At 43.9% G+C, this 17,365-nt stretch overlaps 1 protein-coding gene across 1 annotated transcript; it reads right to left on the minus strand.

Annotated features, from left to right (window-relative positions):
- Window positions 1–326: 326 nt before the first annotated feature.
- RBM11 (RNA binding motif protein 11) lies at window positions 327–16,100 on the minus strand. The gene is made up of 5 exons (XM_074983472.1): window positions 15,979–16,100; window positions 11,793–11,955; window positions 5,662–5,740; window positions 3,930–4,023; window positions 327–1,254 (listed from the first exon to the last, which is right to left on the minus strand). Exons 1-5 carry the CDS (start codon window positions 16,078–16,080, stop codon window positions 922–924), a joined length of 771 nt encoding a protein of 256 aa, XP_074839573.1. The 5' UTR covers window positions 16,081–16,100; the 3' UTR covers window positions 327–921.
- Between the last annotated feature and the right edge of the window lie 1,265 nt (window positions 16,101–17,365).

Here is a 17,365-nt window from a genome sequence, read left to right on the forward strand (position 1 = left end):
TGTGATAGTAATGTTCTTCCTCTGTTAAATAGTGAAGTATTTCTCTTATTTTCATACAATTTTTATAGTAATTCATTTGAGTTTTGCTTGTGAATTGCAAGTTAGCCTTCCAGTAAAAGATTAAAAGCTACTCCCACAGGCAGTTACTACATTTAGGAGACCTCTTCACCCACTATCACAACATTTGCATTCCTCATTTTAAAGCAAGCAGATAGCACTGAATGATACATTTATAGCAAGGGAGCATCCTTTTTGTGGATTTATTTTTATGGAATGTATAGTCTTAATTATTAGTAGACTCACAATTTTTGATGAAGTGAGTCTTACCCACAAAAGCTCATTACATAAGAAATAAAACTGTTAGTCTTTAAGGTGCTTGTTTTTTGTAAAGTTAGACTAACTCGGCTATCCCTCTGAAACTAAAAATCAAAGGAGTCTCTTACACTTTAAAAAATTACAGTTTTTGATACCTTAATCCAAAATATAGCTATAGTATGAAATCCTGAATCTTTAATACTACTCAGCTTTAACATTTCTTTTAAAGCCATCCTACAGACTTCTTACTCCAACTCACAGGTATAATACTCCTGGATAACTAAAGCTGAAAACATCATATATTAGTGGAATAACACTGTCATGACTTAATGAAAAAATAAGGGGAACAAAACTGCTTTTGTTCTTTATTAGGAGGTTCAACTTTTACAACACCTTTCTGTTATCTTTTAGAAGGATTTCTTCCTCCAAATATATTAAGATTAACTGCAATGTCAGGATACTTTATATATACTACATTTCAAAAATAGCCATGAATCTTGAGAATCCATTTATGTAAAGTGCAAAAATGAGAGAGATGCTCACTCTCAAATAAAAAAGAACAAAACAAAGTGCATTTAAAAAAAAACTGAATGCAGTCACATAATACTAGTGCCTTTTTTTCTTGACTTTACACTTCCTGTGTTTTTGGCCATGTTCTCTTTGTTTTATTCTGTCATTATCCATGCTACTGTCACTATCACTAGTTAGCGGCTCTCTTTTTCTTTTACAAGCATTTTCATTAGCTGAGTATGATTCACAGTCGCTCGATTGTGGTTGAACCCACTCAAAAGAGCTTTGCCCAGCTTTAAAAGCCTCCACAGGATTCATATACGGCAGCATGGGCACAACTGAAGGTGGTGGTGGAGTCATCTGGTAGTAAGGAAACTGCTGTTCCATTGGACTGTACACAGCATACTGTTGTGTTAAAAAATGGTTCATCTGAAAAAACAAAAATTCACTTATGAATATCATATTAGTAGGGCTGTCAAACAATTAGAAAAATCACAACTGCAAGATTTTTAAAAGTTGCAACTGATCACAGATTTAAACATAGTATTAAATGATAGACTACTAACTCAAATTTATTATACTTATTTTGGGTATTTTTTCTGCATTTTCAAACTTTGATTTCAATTATAACAATACAAAGTGTACAGTTTTTGATTAAATGTTTGCACCGTAAAAAGGGTTTTCAAAGACCATGCTTCAGCTTGTAGATTGCACTAATTGGCATATTAATGTTTAGCATAATGGACGAGTAAACACCTTGCAACACTGGTTACAACAGTGCCATATGAACGTCTATTCTCACTTTTAGGTTACATTGTAAATAAGAAACAGGCAGCATTATTTCCCATAAATATAAAAAAGCTTGCTTGCTTATGTCTACACTAGAGGGTTTTGTCAACAAAACCAGGAGAGTGTCCTGATTCCCAAGGCATTCTGTTGACAATAAATCAACAGAATGCAGCTGTTTGTTGACAGTCTTATCCCACTCTCCACAAGACATAACGCCTCTGTTGACAGAGATCTGTGGACAGAGATCTGTGGACAGAAGGCCGGTCTGGACATTCCAGCAAGCCCTCTGTTGACAGACAGGGCTTCCAGGGCACCAGGCAGCCCCGTCTGCTCTGCTTCCAGTTGGCCATTTTGTCAAGAGAGCAGCAGGGCAGTCCAACCACACTGTCAAATCCGCTTGGCAGTTTGGCCATAATCTAGCAACAGAAATTTTGTCAGAAGATATCTTCCAACAAAATCTTCTGTCAACAAATCGCTGTAATCTAGACATAGCCTGAGTGACTGGCTGAACAAGAAGTAGGACTGAGTGGATCTGTAAGAAGAAACTGCAAGAAATTGTAAAATGCTATTTTATATTTCTTTTTACAGTACAAAATTTGTAATAAAAGAGAATGAAGTGAGCATAGTACGCTGTGTGGTCTGTGTTGTAACTGAAATAAATATTTTAAAAATGTAGGAAGATATCCAAGTATATTTATAATAAATTAAAATTGGTATTCTGTTATTTAATAGTATGATTAAAACTGTGATGAACCACAGCTATTTTTAATGTAGTTTATTTGTTTTGTGTTAATTGCTTGACAACTGAGACAAAACTGAAAACCCTACATACTGCACTAAGTTCTAACAAGACAAAGATTAACTCTGCATGCACCATTGCATCTACAATGAAAAGGTTAGTACCATTTTATAACCATAAGTTATTATCTTATTATAATGCTTTTCCATCTTCACAGAGCTACAAAAATATTAAGTATCTGTGGAAATCTGCAGGATAGCTGAATACAGTGGACCCCCAAGATACATGCATTTGAACTGCGCATATCTCAGGTTAGCATGATCAGAGGCGAACCCCAGCGGAAGCTCCTGTGCCAGGGTGTCACTGCTGAGGGTAAGGAGAGGAGAGGGAATCCCCCTGTTAAAGGGCTGCTGAGCTGGTGGAGCAAGGCCCTCCTCTAGCTCAGCCCCAGTAGCCACTGCTGTGGCCGGCAGGTGACCCCCTGGGGAGGGGGAAGACAGCTGGCAGAGTGTTTTGCTCCACCAGCTTACCAGGCCTACAACAAGGGACCCTGGGACTGAGCTGGTGGAGCAAAGTACTCCGCTCGCTCTCTTCCCCCTTCACAGGGAGATCACCTGCCTCCCCGCTTCAGCAGCAGCAGCAGCTGGGGGTGAGCTGGTGGCCCTGCCCCGACTCAACTTGCACAAATTTCGAATTACACCTGGTTTTCTAGGAGTGTATTTCCCGTACAAGTCAAGGGTCTACTCTATCTCAATTTTACAGATAAGAAAACGAAGGCAAACGTTAGACCCAATTTATCAGAGTCTCTGTTTCACACAAGCAGAAACAGTGACTACAACAAAAATTATAAATGTTTGTTGATGCAAGCACATGCTGGGGGAAGAGGAAAGGGTTTGGGGGCAGAAAAGTGGTTTTATGTCATTTGTGTGCCTTCCCAAATTTTAAGTTTGGTTTTTGACTAAGTTAAGGCATCTTTAAGTCAGCTCCAGTATATGCCTGGGGCAGCTTTAGCAGCTTTGGACTGCAGTGGCATTTAGGCCGCATTCCCCTAGGTATACTCTCAGCACACTCCCAACTTATCTGGAAAAGCACTAAAAGTATGCCCTATTTTAGCAGATCCATTATCTTTAATATTGTCAGCCTAAATGGACCACAGTGCAGTACAGAATCCAGCCCACAATGTTTGCTGCCAAATTCTGGGCACTAAAATCCATATTCAGGAACTAATATAAGGTGCCTTATTTTCCAAACAATGGGACTCCCTCAACTTGAGGAAGCCCATGTTAGAGTAGGATTAAAATTTTGAATGGTAACCAAGTACTGAAGCTCTGACAAGGCTTCTATTTTAATGTGCTATACAAGCACCATGTAAGAAAACAAAATACCTATTTTTTGTACTCCCTGGTATGTTAATACTTTACACAGACACACCTCTGTTATTTGGATATGACGACTAAGAATTCACAAAATATATTCTTTAGTACATGAATTCAGCTGTCTTTTGTCTCAAACAAGTCATTTTGTTTTAACGGAAGGAACAATATTAACCAGATTTGTAATCATTAAGCAAACTTACCATCTTCTGAAAAACTGAATATTCCTGAGGTAAAGTATTGTTCATTGGAAAAGGAGTAATGGGAAATGGAGGACTGCCATAAAACTCTTGATTCCTGTGAAAACAAGCATAAATGAGTGAAAATAACTCCTTTTCCTTTTTTAAAAAAAGACGATTATTTGAATTTTGCAAATATCATATACAGCCAGCTAGACAGATGATATGTTAAAATCTCTTGATTTAAGAGCTCCATGACAAAATTATGTCAACCAAAGGAACTAGAACAGAGGATTCAGCAAAGACTTGGCTGTTAACTGAAGTTGCTGGAAAGTCAACTGAAGTTGCTGGAAAGACTTAAATTCACTCTAAAGGACTTTGGATCAGGCCCAGTAAACTTAATTTCCCTTAACACTTCTGCCGCAGTTTTAAACCAAAGCTTTGAAGATCTAGGCTGGGTTTTCATAGGTAAGCTCCATTATTTTGATTTATGTCTATGTACTTTGTTGTTTGTAGGTATACATAAAATTATGGATGCACATTTAATGTGATTTTTTTAATTACTTCCATTATCTTTGTTTTTTTTTCCTTTAAAAAAAACTTTAAAGAGGTTTTGTGAATTTAATGCTCTGAAATAATTTTGCAACATTTATACTTCTTTGTGGAATGTAAATTTCACTCAGTCTGGTCATTTTGGATTGTCATAGTATCTATCTAAGCACCCAGACATTTAAAGTAACAGGATCCAAGCTCAAACACATTAGTGTAAAAACCAAGTTTGCTGAGCTGTGTCTAGGCAGAGGTAATATGGTTCCCAACAGCATAACCAGCTACCAAGGATGGACTCAAAATACACAGAAAATATGCAGATTCTGATATGGTTTACAGCTTTTAAAATAAAAGATGTTTCACACCAAAAGCCACCCCCCCCCACCTATCCAGTATACTACATTTGAACTTCAAAGTTACAAACACTTCAGGAATAGAGGTTCGTAACTCTGAAATGTTGGTAACTCAATAAAACTGCATAGGTTGTTCTTTCAAAAATTTACAACTGAACTTTGATTTAACACAGCTTCGAAAATGTACTATGCAAAAGAAAAAGTTTAACATGGTACTCTACTGAGTTTTTTAGGCTTATTGGTTTCTGCTGACGCCTGGTTGTATACTTCCAGTCCAAATGAAAAGTGTAGTTGACCGGTCAGCTTGTAACTCTGGTATAGGTTGAACCTCTCTAACCTGGCACTCTCTTGTCCATCAACATCTGTAACCTGGCATGATTTTAGTTAGCTGGATCATCATTTTACAGGATGAAATTTAGTATATTTGAAACATGGAGATATACATACATATCAAAACATGGTTATATGTATCACAGAGCTGGAAGGGACCTCAAATCATCACTGAACCTACTCCCCTGCACTCACAGCAGGTCCTACCACCATTGCTGACAGATTTTTTTTTTAAATATCTAACCAGCCCCAGACCCTTGAAAGGCCCACTCAGGGACTGAGCTCACAACCCTAACTTTATAAGGCCAATGCTCTAACTACTAAGCTATCTGTATATTGGAGATTTACTTTAAAAATACATGCTTTTTTTGTTTGTGAAAGCTATTTCAACTCCTTCTCCTCACCCATTGATTGCACTATCTCACTAGGCAGATTAAATTAAGGGTAACGACATTTTATTTAAAACAATCAATGCAGTATCTTAAAGACTTTTCAATGATAATTTCACAAATGTTCTTCATTACCTATATGTTGGTGAATACATGTCAACCCAGTTCTCAAAACCTTGGCTTGAGCTATTTAACTCTGGTGAATGGGAACTCCCTGGAGGGAGGAAAAAAAAAGGTAACATTTGTTTTATTTCATATACAAACTATCATTGTAACCGGTTTAAAAATAAACTCTCCTAATTCGGTTGTGGGACAGACACAAAGCGAGCTGTTTTATAGCAAAGCACTTGTAGCTGAAAGACACCACTGTACAGAAGATTAAAATTCCATAGTCTGACTGTAACTGCATAAAAACATTAGCTGAACAGTCACATGACCTCATGTCTGTGAGTGGTGTTGTGCTTCTGTTTTAACAACAGTGTAACTGAAATTAAAACTCAGAACTTTGTTGTAGAATTTATTTCCTTAATTCCTGGGTAAATTTTTCAAAGGTATCTAAGAGAATCAGGAGCCTAAGTCCCTTTTCAAAAGAGACATAGGCAGAAGATCAAATCTCATTGAAAGTCAATAGGACTTAGGCTGCTAAAAACTCATGCACTCTTAGAAAATGTTACCCTATGACAACACAACCATTCTGATCCAGTAATCCTATTTTGAATGTAAAATATTATATCCCATTAGTTTCAATAGACTAGAAATCCTATAGGTTTTATTTAGTACACAACACACATTATTACCATATGTTTACATAACCCCTCAGGCTACTACAGGATTTTCCCCAACAAAACAGGTGTTTTGTTGACAAATCCCCCAGAGCGTCTACACTTAAAATGCATTCTGTTGACATACTGTCGACAAAACGCAGCACTTTTCCTGATAGATTTATGTCTCTCCCCAACAAGGCCTCTGTCAACAGATTCCGTTGACAAAATTGTAATATAGTTGCTCCAGAGGGGACTTTTGTCGACAGAATAGTCTTCCATGACTCCAGCCATCTGGAGCCAGGAGATGCCCTGTCCACCACAATCACAGCTATATGGCCTGTACCTCCGGCCACTCTTAAAGGTACAGGGAGCCCTGGAAACCTGGAAGGAGGAAGAAGGCAGCATGCGAGCACCAGAGGCACCACACTCTCTACTGCCTGCTGCGCAGCCACTCCCGGCGGCCACACAAGCACCATGGCGGCATCACAGCCATCCCACGGCCCCCCGCTCCCTCCAAGGAGTGGGGAGAAGACCCCCCGGACCCACCTCAGGACATGAGTAGATGGGCCTCCTCATGGATGGAGCCTGACATTCAGGACCAGCTGGGCCTCCGATCCAAAGAGACCATCTTGCTTGACCCAGCTGCCAAAGAGGGAGCGTGCAGCCACCCTGCCAGGACCATGGGACAGGTGTGGGCAAAAATAAAGGAGTTGCACCAGGAGGCTATACCTGGGCCCTGGATGTGACACGCTGGTCGGGGGCACATTGGGCAAGCGCATGAGCTCCTGTGGCCAGAGGACACTTCCCCTCCTGCAAGTCCCTGGACATGGCTGAGGAGGCTGCCCCTCCACAGCCAGAGCCCCTCACACAGGAGCAACAGCCCAGGACGAGCCACAGACAGAGGGCAACACTCCCTCTGTCGGCAGCGAGGGGACCCTCGTGATCACCCTGGAGTCAGGCACCTCCTCCAGCCAGGGCACATTACAGGGCCTCCCTGGGCCTTTTTGAGGGACTCTTCGGTGAGTACCCCCGGGGCACACATCCCAGGGCACAGGGAGCGGGTGAAGGCAGGACATGCCGCACGCCCCACCAGGCTGGCTTAGGCAGGATCCCACCTTGCAGGCCCAGTACATGCACATGTGCACAAGGCAGTGTTCCACCCAGTCCAACCACGCAGCCTCCGGGCATGGGCATTGGCCTGCTGCCAGCTCCACAGGAGGCCACATGGGTCCCAGGGGAGGGGAGCCCCACTTGCCCCTGACATGGCTGGGAGATGGACAGCCACATGAGAGACGGATCAACCCCCGACACACCACAGAGGACTGCAACCCTTGGCTCATGGGCATGCCCACAGGTGACAGCATCCACTTCCATGGACAACGCCCCAGCCACATGCATGTGGGGGGGCTCCCCCAGGGGACCAGGTAGTGCCCAGCACATCTGCCACCCATGCAGGGACCCCACTGTGGCCGGAAGACCCCCCTTGACTGCAGCCTGTTGGGCAGGGTGATGGGAAGGGTGCAGGGCACGGCCCTGTTCCTGGGGTGTGGCAGCCAGAAGATGGGGGGCTGCCACTTGTGGAGGGGGCAGGGCAGTGAGGGGCAGGCCTTAAGGGCCGTGTGGTGGGAAGGACTCACCATCTCTCCTCGTCTCCCTTACAGTTGCAATGTTGGAAGGCTGGTCCAGCCCCACCTCCCCACCAGGGCCAGCCAGCCACATGGAGGAGCCAGAGCCAGAAGCAAGCATGCCACCGGTACCACCAGCAGTGGGACATGTTGGCACCAGGCTGTGGCGGGGACAGGCCCGTGGCCAGCGGGTTCAGCACCAGGGTGAGGAGGACCAAGGGGGCCTCTGGCAAGTTACCAACCTCATGGAGCAGCAGCTGTGGACTGACAAGCCATGGTGGGCATGGGCCTGGCAGTGACAGGCATGGGCATAGGACAAACTGATGTCCTGCCTAGATGCCATTGCTGGTGTCTGGCAGAACCAGATGGCCCAGCCACCCACGCACACCACCCCTGCTCCTCCCTGCCCCCCACAGCTGCACCCCCACCAAACATCCCCTCAGGTGTCTTGGACCTTGCCCACTGGTTTCTGTCCATGGCTGCCCCCCTGTACCTAAGGCCCTCCCCTGCCATGCCTGCCCCTCCAGGCTTCCCCCACCAAGCCCAACCCCACTGCAGCCTCTCCCCGCCCATACCTCCCTGTGCTCCTGGCTCCAAAACAGTTCCAACAGGGACCCTGAACCCACAGCGGGAGGGGACCCTTCGGCCGACATTGCTCATTCCCCCCACCTCCCTGGACTGAAGCCTGCCATCCCCTGTCCAAGCACCCCCACTGAAGTTTGAATGCCCCCCCCAATCTCCTGTCCCAAGCCCCGCCATGTATATATGTTCAAAATTGCACACATTTGTCCAGTTTCAACAGTAAAAGTTTTATTTTTTCAGCACCTCCATGTCCCTCATTATTGGGGAAGAGCTGGGGAGTGGTGAGTGGGTAATGGGAGGGGCCCTAGTGCAGACTGGGTGGGTCTACAGGCCCAAGGCCCCCACTAGTGACACCTGGGGAGTGGTTATTGGGGTCCATGGGAGAATCTCTCCCTCAGTGCCTCTCAGATCTGCAGCCCGTCTTGCAGGGCTTGGTGGATGTGGGCTGCACCTGGCTGTTCTTAGGTGCAGCTGGCATCCAGCTCCCACGCCAGGAGGAAGGCCTCCTCCTTCCCTTCCACAAGGTTGTAGAGGGCACAGCACAACCCCACAACTTAGGGGACATTGTTGTCTCCCACATCCAGGCATGTCAGGAGACACCTGAAGCACGCCTTCACATGCCCGAAGGCACACTCCACCTGGTTCTGTGCCCAGGTGAGATGGGTATTAATCAGTTCCTGGGTGGGGTCCAAGGTGTCCATTGTAGAGCCTCATAAGCCAAGGCATAAAAGGGTAGATGAAGCTGGCCTTGCCCTTCTAGAGGAGGAAGAGAAGGAGGGCTGGGATATGGTGCAGCAAAGCTGCAGCATCTGTGTGTGAGATTCTACAAGCCCAGGGACTGCTCTGGCTGCATTGCTCACTTGACAGATGAAACTCTCTCTCAACAAGCATGGGACCCCTGCAATAGCTTTGCTGTCCCTCCAGGAGGTAGGCAAGCCTGGACATGGGCAAGGAACACAGGTCTGCAAGGGGTGGGGGAGGCACACTGCAGGGTGCACTGGGCCAGGGCTCCAGAAAGGGTTTGCCATCCATGCAAGCCTGTCTTCCGGGTCACCAGGGCCCTTTCTGCCAAGGAAGCAGAAGGAGAGTCTGGCCACTTTCTGTCGACAGAACGTATTGACAGAGTGAGTTGCTTTTATGTATAAATGTGCTCTGCAGACAGAAGTTTGGTTGAGAAATCTCTTCCGACAGTGACTTCTGTTGACAGATTCCTGTAGTGTACACACAGCCTCAGTGTTTAGGTAACATAAAGACTTTGTCTGAAAGCAACACACTTTCAACAATTAAGATTTGTTTGTTCTTCTGTTCACTTTTTGTAAATACTCTGAGTAGTCCCAAAGTTAGAGTTCTCTAGCAAGTATTTCTCTTTCTATTTTCTGGATATTTATACTCTTTCTTATGCTCTTTCTTGTTTAATTTTCAGTCAAGTTCTCCACCTCTCTCAAAATAATTTAACTGTAGTACTAAAAAGCCTAGACACTGTGTTAAAGTGGACTGTCCTGGTTGCATCTTTCTTGGTGGCTCACACAGAATATGACTCAGTGACAGATTGTAAATTTTCTAGAAAGAAACATAGCATATGGAGGACATTCACTGTGACAAATTTTAATTGGTGGTTTAAATTTAGAAATAAATTACTGGAAAGTGTTCTTTTCATCTTAAAAAAGTAAAATCCGAAATGCCATTCTTAACTTATGGTTTGGATAGTTCTCCAGCTGAAACTCTGGGGACATGGAGACCAAATCCTGATCTCACCAAAGTCAATGGCAAACTTCACTGAGATCAATCCAAATACCCATGCATTAATGAAAAAATATGTAGAAGAGAATATGAAGGAGAAATATTTCGTGCAGCATTTCAGCACACTTTTATTGCTGTTGAGAGTAATAGGTCATTACTGAAATATAATAATATATATCACATATATAGTTACATTTTACTGGAATATTAAAGGAAACTTGTTTTCTAGTTTTGAATGCAGTAACCCATATATATTACTGTACTCTCTTCAGATTATTACAGTTTGAATGTCAAGTTTATTACTTATGACAGACTTTCCACTCATGGTGAATTGTATCTGACAGAATTAAGTATTAAATTACTTTACTGTGTACAATATCTGTACATTTTTATATTGTGTATGATTAAATAGCTAGCAAAGAACTGCAAACCTCCTAGCTGTAACACACCAATGGTGCAGCTTCACTAATGATAAGGAACAATGTAGGCTGGACTGTGAACAAGATATGCAGGCTGTGAGTAATTAAACGTGTGGGTTGTAAACACTGCAAGAAAATTATTTGTTTTTTAAATACAGGTTTAACCTCTCTTGTCTGGCACCCTCGGGACATGACCATTGTTGGACAAGAAAATTTGCTGGACAACAGGAGGTCAATATGTTCTAGCACATTACCAACACTTCCACTGCTTACTGGGTTCTTAGAAGACATTTAGGGGTAAATTACAGCTAAGGAACAGCACAAAACACTCAGAGCCAGGACTGGTGGCTGTAAAGAAACTTTATGAGACCATGGGAAACTTGGCCACACCCATAAGTGGTCGTCTGACTAACTGAAATCATGATAGACTACAGAGTTTGCCAGACAAGAGTATTTTGGATTAGAGAGGCTCAATTTATATTTTAACTGGATTTTTTTCCCATAAATGTTAGTGGAATCATTTCTATGAGTCATAAGTTTATAAAATTTCTTAAACACAAAATTAAAAGTTAAACTCAATTTAACAGTACTTCTTTAATGGCAGTATTTTCTATCTTAAAAAAGGTAAACACAGGCATATATTAGTAGTCTACACACCCCTTTTTTGCCTCAAGAAAAAACTTGGCATGCAAACGTGATAAAATACTGTACTATAAACATTCTCAGCCAAGTTCTGTTTTCAGTTACACTGATGTAAATTCAGGGTGACTCTACTGTCTCCAGATTTACATCGCTGTGATCAGAATTTGTTGGCATCTTGTTGTCCTCAGTATATTCTCTCTGGTGAATTATTATATTCTGATTATTATATTATATACAATATAATATTATATTATTATATTAAATTATATTCTGAAGCCCCAGCCTTCCTGTCTTATTAAACTTAGAAACACAAATATTTGATCCCTTGCTAGGTGACTATGAACAAACTATCTCCTTCTCAGAAAACAGATTAAGTTCTGTTAATCCTGTAACCCATCTTGTAAAAAAATACAGTAAATCAAGAATTTGCATGTCACACAGCTGTGTGACGATAACATTCTACAATGACAGAGAAGAGCCACTACTAAACCTACCAAATCGGTACCGTACTTTAATTGGTCTTCCATATAAACGAATTCCATTCAGCAAAGCTACAGCATAAGGCACTGACTCTGTGTGCTTAAAGCAGACAAATCCAAAAGACTTGGGTTTTCCTTCTTTGTCCTTACATATTGTCACATTGGTTAATGGTCCAGCCTGCAAGAAACTTATATTATTTTCTTATAAATCCTTAGTAGAGAATAGCCTTTTTTCCCCGGTTTGAATGTTTATTTCATTCATGAATATTTAGTGATGGATAGACCTATACAAAATGTAAGCATGCGCAATTTTAACATTCCCTATATCATCCTGACTATGCATGTATATCATTCTTTACAGACTGCATCCAATCAGCTCCATACTTGGGGCGCTTGCAAGCAAAGGTCAGCTGTGCAAGTGTTTGAAGGTAACAAACCTTCTAGTTGATGTGTGCTTATCATCAGAGCCATCCTGTCCATAGGACAAAGTGAAGCAGCCGCCCCAGGCCACATGCTTTTGGGGCCCCCGCGGTGGCTGCCCTAGCCATCCTATGGACTGGGGGGTCTTGGGGAGGAGGACTATCTGAGGCCAGAAGTTGCATACAGTGGCCGTAGCAGCAACAGGCTGTGTCCCTCCCCTGCCCCAACCCCCACTACATTGGCAGCAAGAGTGGCAGCCTCCCTTGCTCTGCCATTCTCCTGGCCCATTGAACCTAGATTCTCTGCCGTGGGATGGGAGGGCAGCAGTGTAGAGCACACTGCCACTCCTGACACCCACATGGTGAGTGGGGCAAGGGAGACAACCCCCCTGCTGCTTCTATCACCCTCACACACAACATCCAGCCCCAGGTAATACTCCAGCCCCATTACTGGGGGAAGGGAAAAGCAAGCAAAGGCAGAGCAAAGGAGGGGAAAGGCCTCAGTCGTCGGAAGGACCCAGGCCTGGGGCACTGACAGGGGGTTACCCCAGGTGCTTCCTCTACCTGGGAACAGCCCTGCTTATCACTTGCCCTGATCCCCTTGTCATCACACTTTCTCTATCTTTTTAAATTATTTGTGGCAGAAATTATCTTCTGCCTGAATACCAGCTAGCACAATCCTGAACTGAACCTTTGGATGCTGTTAGTGAAATTCAAATCTTGAGTAATACCAGCTACATGTAACAAGGTCCCCATCTATGTTGCAGCTTGCATTAACGTCAGGTAACAAGTGACATTATTGTTCAGTTTTGATCAGTTACTTAAAAAAAAATCCCTGTGGTAGGAATAGCAAACTTGGGCTGGTGGCTCCACTGTTACCTGCAATTGAACCTATACAAAAAACAATCAGTTTTCACTCAAACATTGCCCACCTATCATCACTAACAAAGTAAAACAAGAGACACTGGCAACAATTAGGGATATGTTGTAGCTTATATGAAGATTAGGCTCACATGCCTCCATAGAGAAAGCATCCATCTCTGTACCATTTGTACCCTTTCAGTACTTGCCAAATATTTTTAGAAGAACCAACTTTAAAATGATCATGCATCCAAATATACTGATTCCTGATTTTAAAACAAGTAGTCATTTACATAAAATAGCATCCAAAACAGTCAGCCTCCACTACAGAAGAGAAGAATGAACTAGTGTTTTAGTCAACTCAATCAGCATTTCCCTTTCAGATGTGTTCCACTTCTAAAATGTTGATTTAACAGAATAAGAAGAAGTGACAAGAGGAGCCCTCCAACCATAGGCCATGAATGCTCAAGCATGGTCATATTACAGTTGGCTCATCTGTAGTGGGGACACATATCTCAAGACATTGCTGTTTTGGGATTGGTCAAATTGCTGTTCAATTCACTAGGTAGAGTCATGAAGAATGCACTAATGTTATACAGCCATTGGACTTTTGGTCTTAAATGAGTGACTTATTTGTGAGAAGTACTGATGAAATGAAATTTCTGGTGCACCAGAGTCAGACATACTCAAAATCATGGTCTGCTTTAGCCAAGGTAGCATGCTGCATGCCTGGTTTGTCAGCAATTCTAAACCTGCTGTTCCTGCACAAGCTGCCAGAGGCTTACATTTTCAAATATGTGCACAGGCTAAATGGAGATCACTTAAGCACAAAGGAAAATCAAATCAGTTTTGTTTTCTGCATGTCTGCTTAATATAATGCTCAGCATTTTAGATGCTCCTTAGCAAGAAGTAAAATCAGAATTTTTCTGTCTAGGGAAATAATCCTGTTGATTGATGGTGCTGAGTTGGCAGTCACATTATCCACTCCATGTTATCATATTGAGGACATTAAAGATCCTTATTAAGGACATTAGGAATTCTGGATTAATGTAATCTGATTGCAGTATATTGTTACAAGCTATCTATGATTTGGCACTAGATTAAATAAAATGACTGCACACACTTTTTTCTCAAAGTATTTTTTTCCAGAAGAAAATGGAAAATACAAAAGATGAAGTAAGGCAAATATTAAGGAACAAAAATAATGTACAGTACCATTAGTTTCTAAATGTATTGCTACAAAATGATGATCAAGCTAGGCAGAAGATTCAATCCAGACTATCCTGCGCAGGGAGTTTTCCGGAAGGTAATCTTGCCTTATTAAACATCTTGAAGTATTTAGTAATAAAAGGAAGGTACATTTCAAAGTAATGGCAAATCAGCCACCGACTTCTTTCAAGCAGAATAAGATCATTTTTTCCCCTGAGTTCTTGGAATCTTGAAGTATTTTTTTTTCCTAATCTGCAAGTTTCCTAAAATGTACAGGTGTCCAGTCTGCTGCTCAGGATGTCTAATGCAGATGATGAGGTTCTTCAAGAACCAGTAGTAACAAGCCATGTGCTCTGATGATCAGTCTTTTATATGTGGATCTCCCTGTTTATAAATAAAATATAATTGGGTCCTGAACAAAGTTACATACACAAATAGCTATAAAAATGTAAAAAGAATAGCATTTATAACTTCTTTTCTGTTAAATGTTATATGTGAAAACACTATGATACAAGAAATCAGGTTTAGGAACAAAAGCCTTAGGAGTGTTTTTGGATGAAGAGATGCTACCCCACTAAATTCTACACTCTCCAGGAGAGAGGAGAAGACAACACTGCAGAGGAACACATCCTGCCACAACAAAAATAAGAATAAAGGAACATATATAGGGGAAGAGAGAAGGAGAGTACGGAGGAAGAAAACACCTCTGTGAACTCTTGAGAAAGCATATGACAAAAGTTAATTCTACTAGATATACACGGTTAGCCAGGATCAGATAATTGTGGTAGCTCATACACAAGATCTATTTTGGGGTAAAGGACTGCACATTGGGAGTGTCATTCCAATTTAATTCCACTGGGATAGCATGATGGACTGTCTCATTAGAGATCATTCGTAGCACAACGCTGTTTAAATGCAGGGAGCAACACCAAAGTGACTGCTAATGGGAGACCAGATGGATGATTTTTGTAATCTCTCTGGAGAAAGCTAACTCAAGCATTATGACATAGCAGAGGCCATAAGGAAGGACTGAACCTCCTAAAATAAGAAAAAGGCCAAGATGTTTCTTCTATAATTGTTTTTTCTTTATTGTCAAGGAGGGGAAGCATCATGCCAGTGAATTTCTGATGTTCACATGCAAAAGTGTTCACACTCGCCACAGAAACTGATCTCCACCTCAATATTTAAAAGGTAACAAGCAAGAATGTAACTTGCACACACAGGCACCAAACGCGTTTGAGAGAAAAAATATGGACAAAATGCCAGCATCCTCAATCCCAGGCTGGCAAATGGAACAAGACCCAGACCCTGTATGCAGGAAGTGATTTCTTCAGCCTGCTCTGTTGGACACAGGTGAGGGCCCAGAAACCGCACAAGCTGAGGTCCACAACAGTGCTGCATGTACCCCCTTCTCCACACTCCACCACAGAGACACCCCAAACCTGCCCCTAAGGCAAGGCCCTGCCATTGCATCAAGGCCAGCCCCCCACACAAACACCTAGAGGGTAGGACCCACCCCTGGGCCCTGCACCCACATTCCACTGACCCCCTCCCCCGCCATGACCCCACCTTCCACCTATCTCAACTAGACCACGCCCCCGCCCTCCAGGCCACGCCCCCACCAGCCTCCCGCCAGGCCTCCTACCAAGTCCCACCCCCGATTCCACCGGTTTGACCCCGCCCCCTTGCCAGGCCACACCCCCGGCCAGAACCTGCAGGAAGAGCTCGTAGAGAATCTCCTCCCGCACGCGGCTCTCCAGGTTCCCCACGAATAGGGTACGGTCCGGCTCCCCCGCCCGCCCCGGGGCGGACATGGCTGCCCAGGAGGGCGTCAGTCGTCTCACGCACGACAAGGGGGCGGTGGGGAGGGAGCTCGCACGACGGTCCGTAAAGCACCAGCCTTCCAACTCAGGGACGCGACAGGGGAGTCCTTTACGGGAGGTTGCTAGGAGAAAAGCTCCACGCGTTTTTCGTGCTCGGTAGCCTAGCAACGGCGCTCGAGGGGCGGAGCTTCCCGACCCCGACCCCGACCCCGCCTCCTGATCCAGGACGGGGCGGAGCGAGGCAGGGGATGGGAACTCTCGTTCACCGTCCCCTCCCCCCCTCAACCCCCCAGCCTCACCCGAGGGGTTTGATACGGGGCTGCGTGCAGTCCCCGCAGTCTGGTGCGAGCCTCCGGCCTGGCGAGGGCGGGCGGTGGGCAGAAGGGCTCGGGCTGCACGACGTGTGCCGGTGGGGGTCTGGCAGAGACTTATAGGGCCGGGGCCACTGGTGGCTGGGCTGCCTGGATCAATTTTAATTGCCAGGCCCTGGGGCAGCTCCGCTTGGGACATTTTCACACGCACCCGCCCATCAGTGGCTTTGCCACCACCCCTGGCTAGTGAAGACATTGGCCACAATGTTCCCTCCCATTGTTTCCGTCAGTGGGGAGAGTGCATAGGAATACACGCTGCCCAGTGTGGGTGGCTGTGGGCACTCTGCTAATCTGAACTGCTTCTGGGTGGCCACCTCGCTACTTGTCTCACAGGGAGCACTGGATGGCACCTATGCTCCAGGCAATCGCAGGCGCTGTGCCTTTGGGTAGGGGTACACAAAGTGGAAAGCAGGCCCCAGGGGGTGGGAGATACGACGTTTCATAAGGGGTTGCCGCACAATTGGCTCCTCAGTGTTAGTCTCATCCATTTCATTAAAACATGTTGAAATGTGTTAGGTTGTACGTATGCGTATGCATATCTTTATACCCATTAAAGTTTTTACATTCTACATTCTTATTTTCTTACACATGCTGAAAGCATTTTTTTTCACATGAATATAACCGAAATATCCTTTGCTTTGGATTATATTACACAGGTTAGGGGCCCTGCTAATCGCAGGGATGAAAAGTAGGCCCCAATGAAAAAGTTTGCTCATACCTGCTTTAGAAGGAGCAAATAGTGCCAAGGGAGTTGTTAGTTTTGAATAGGCTTGTCACCAGGTTACAATAGTTGTCTTTTACTTGATGGCTTCACTACTGCAGTAACAAACCACACTTCCCGTGGGGCCTTTCTGGGCATGAGCATCTGAAAATGGGGGAGGGGGAGTGAGAACAACCCAGAGTCA

Source organism: Carettochelys insculpta, chromosome 1, assembly GCF_033958435.1.
Source record: "Carettochelys insculpta isolate YL-2023 chromosome 1, ASM3395843v1, whole genome shotgun sequence".
Lineage (NCBI taxonomy): Eukaryota > Metazoa > Chordata > Testudines > Carettochelyidae > Carettochelys > Carettochelys insculpta.

Excerpts from the sequence above, each read along its gene's own strand:
- RBM11 (XM_074983472.1), bottom strand. The coding sequence starts at position 16,080 with ATGTCCGCCCCGGGGCGGGCGGGGGAGCCGGACCGTACCCTATTCGTG. Across the intron at positions 5,741-11,792 it reads TAAAGTACGGTACCGATTTG|GGAGTTCCCATTCACCAGAG; the intron begins GTAGGTTTAGTA and ends TCCTCCCTCCAG. Across the intron at positions 4,024-5,661 it reads ATGTATTCACCAACATATAG|GAATCAAGAGTTTTATGGCA; the intron begins GTAATGAAGAAC and ends TTGTTTTCACAG.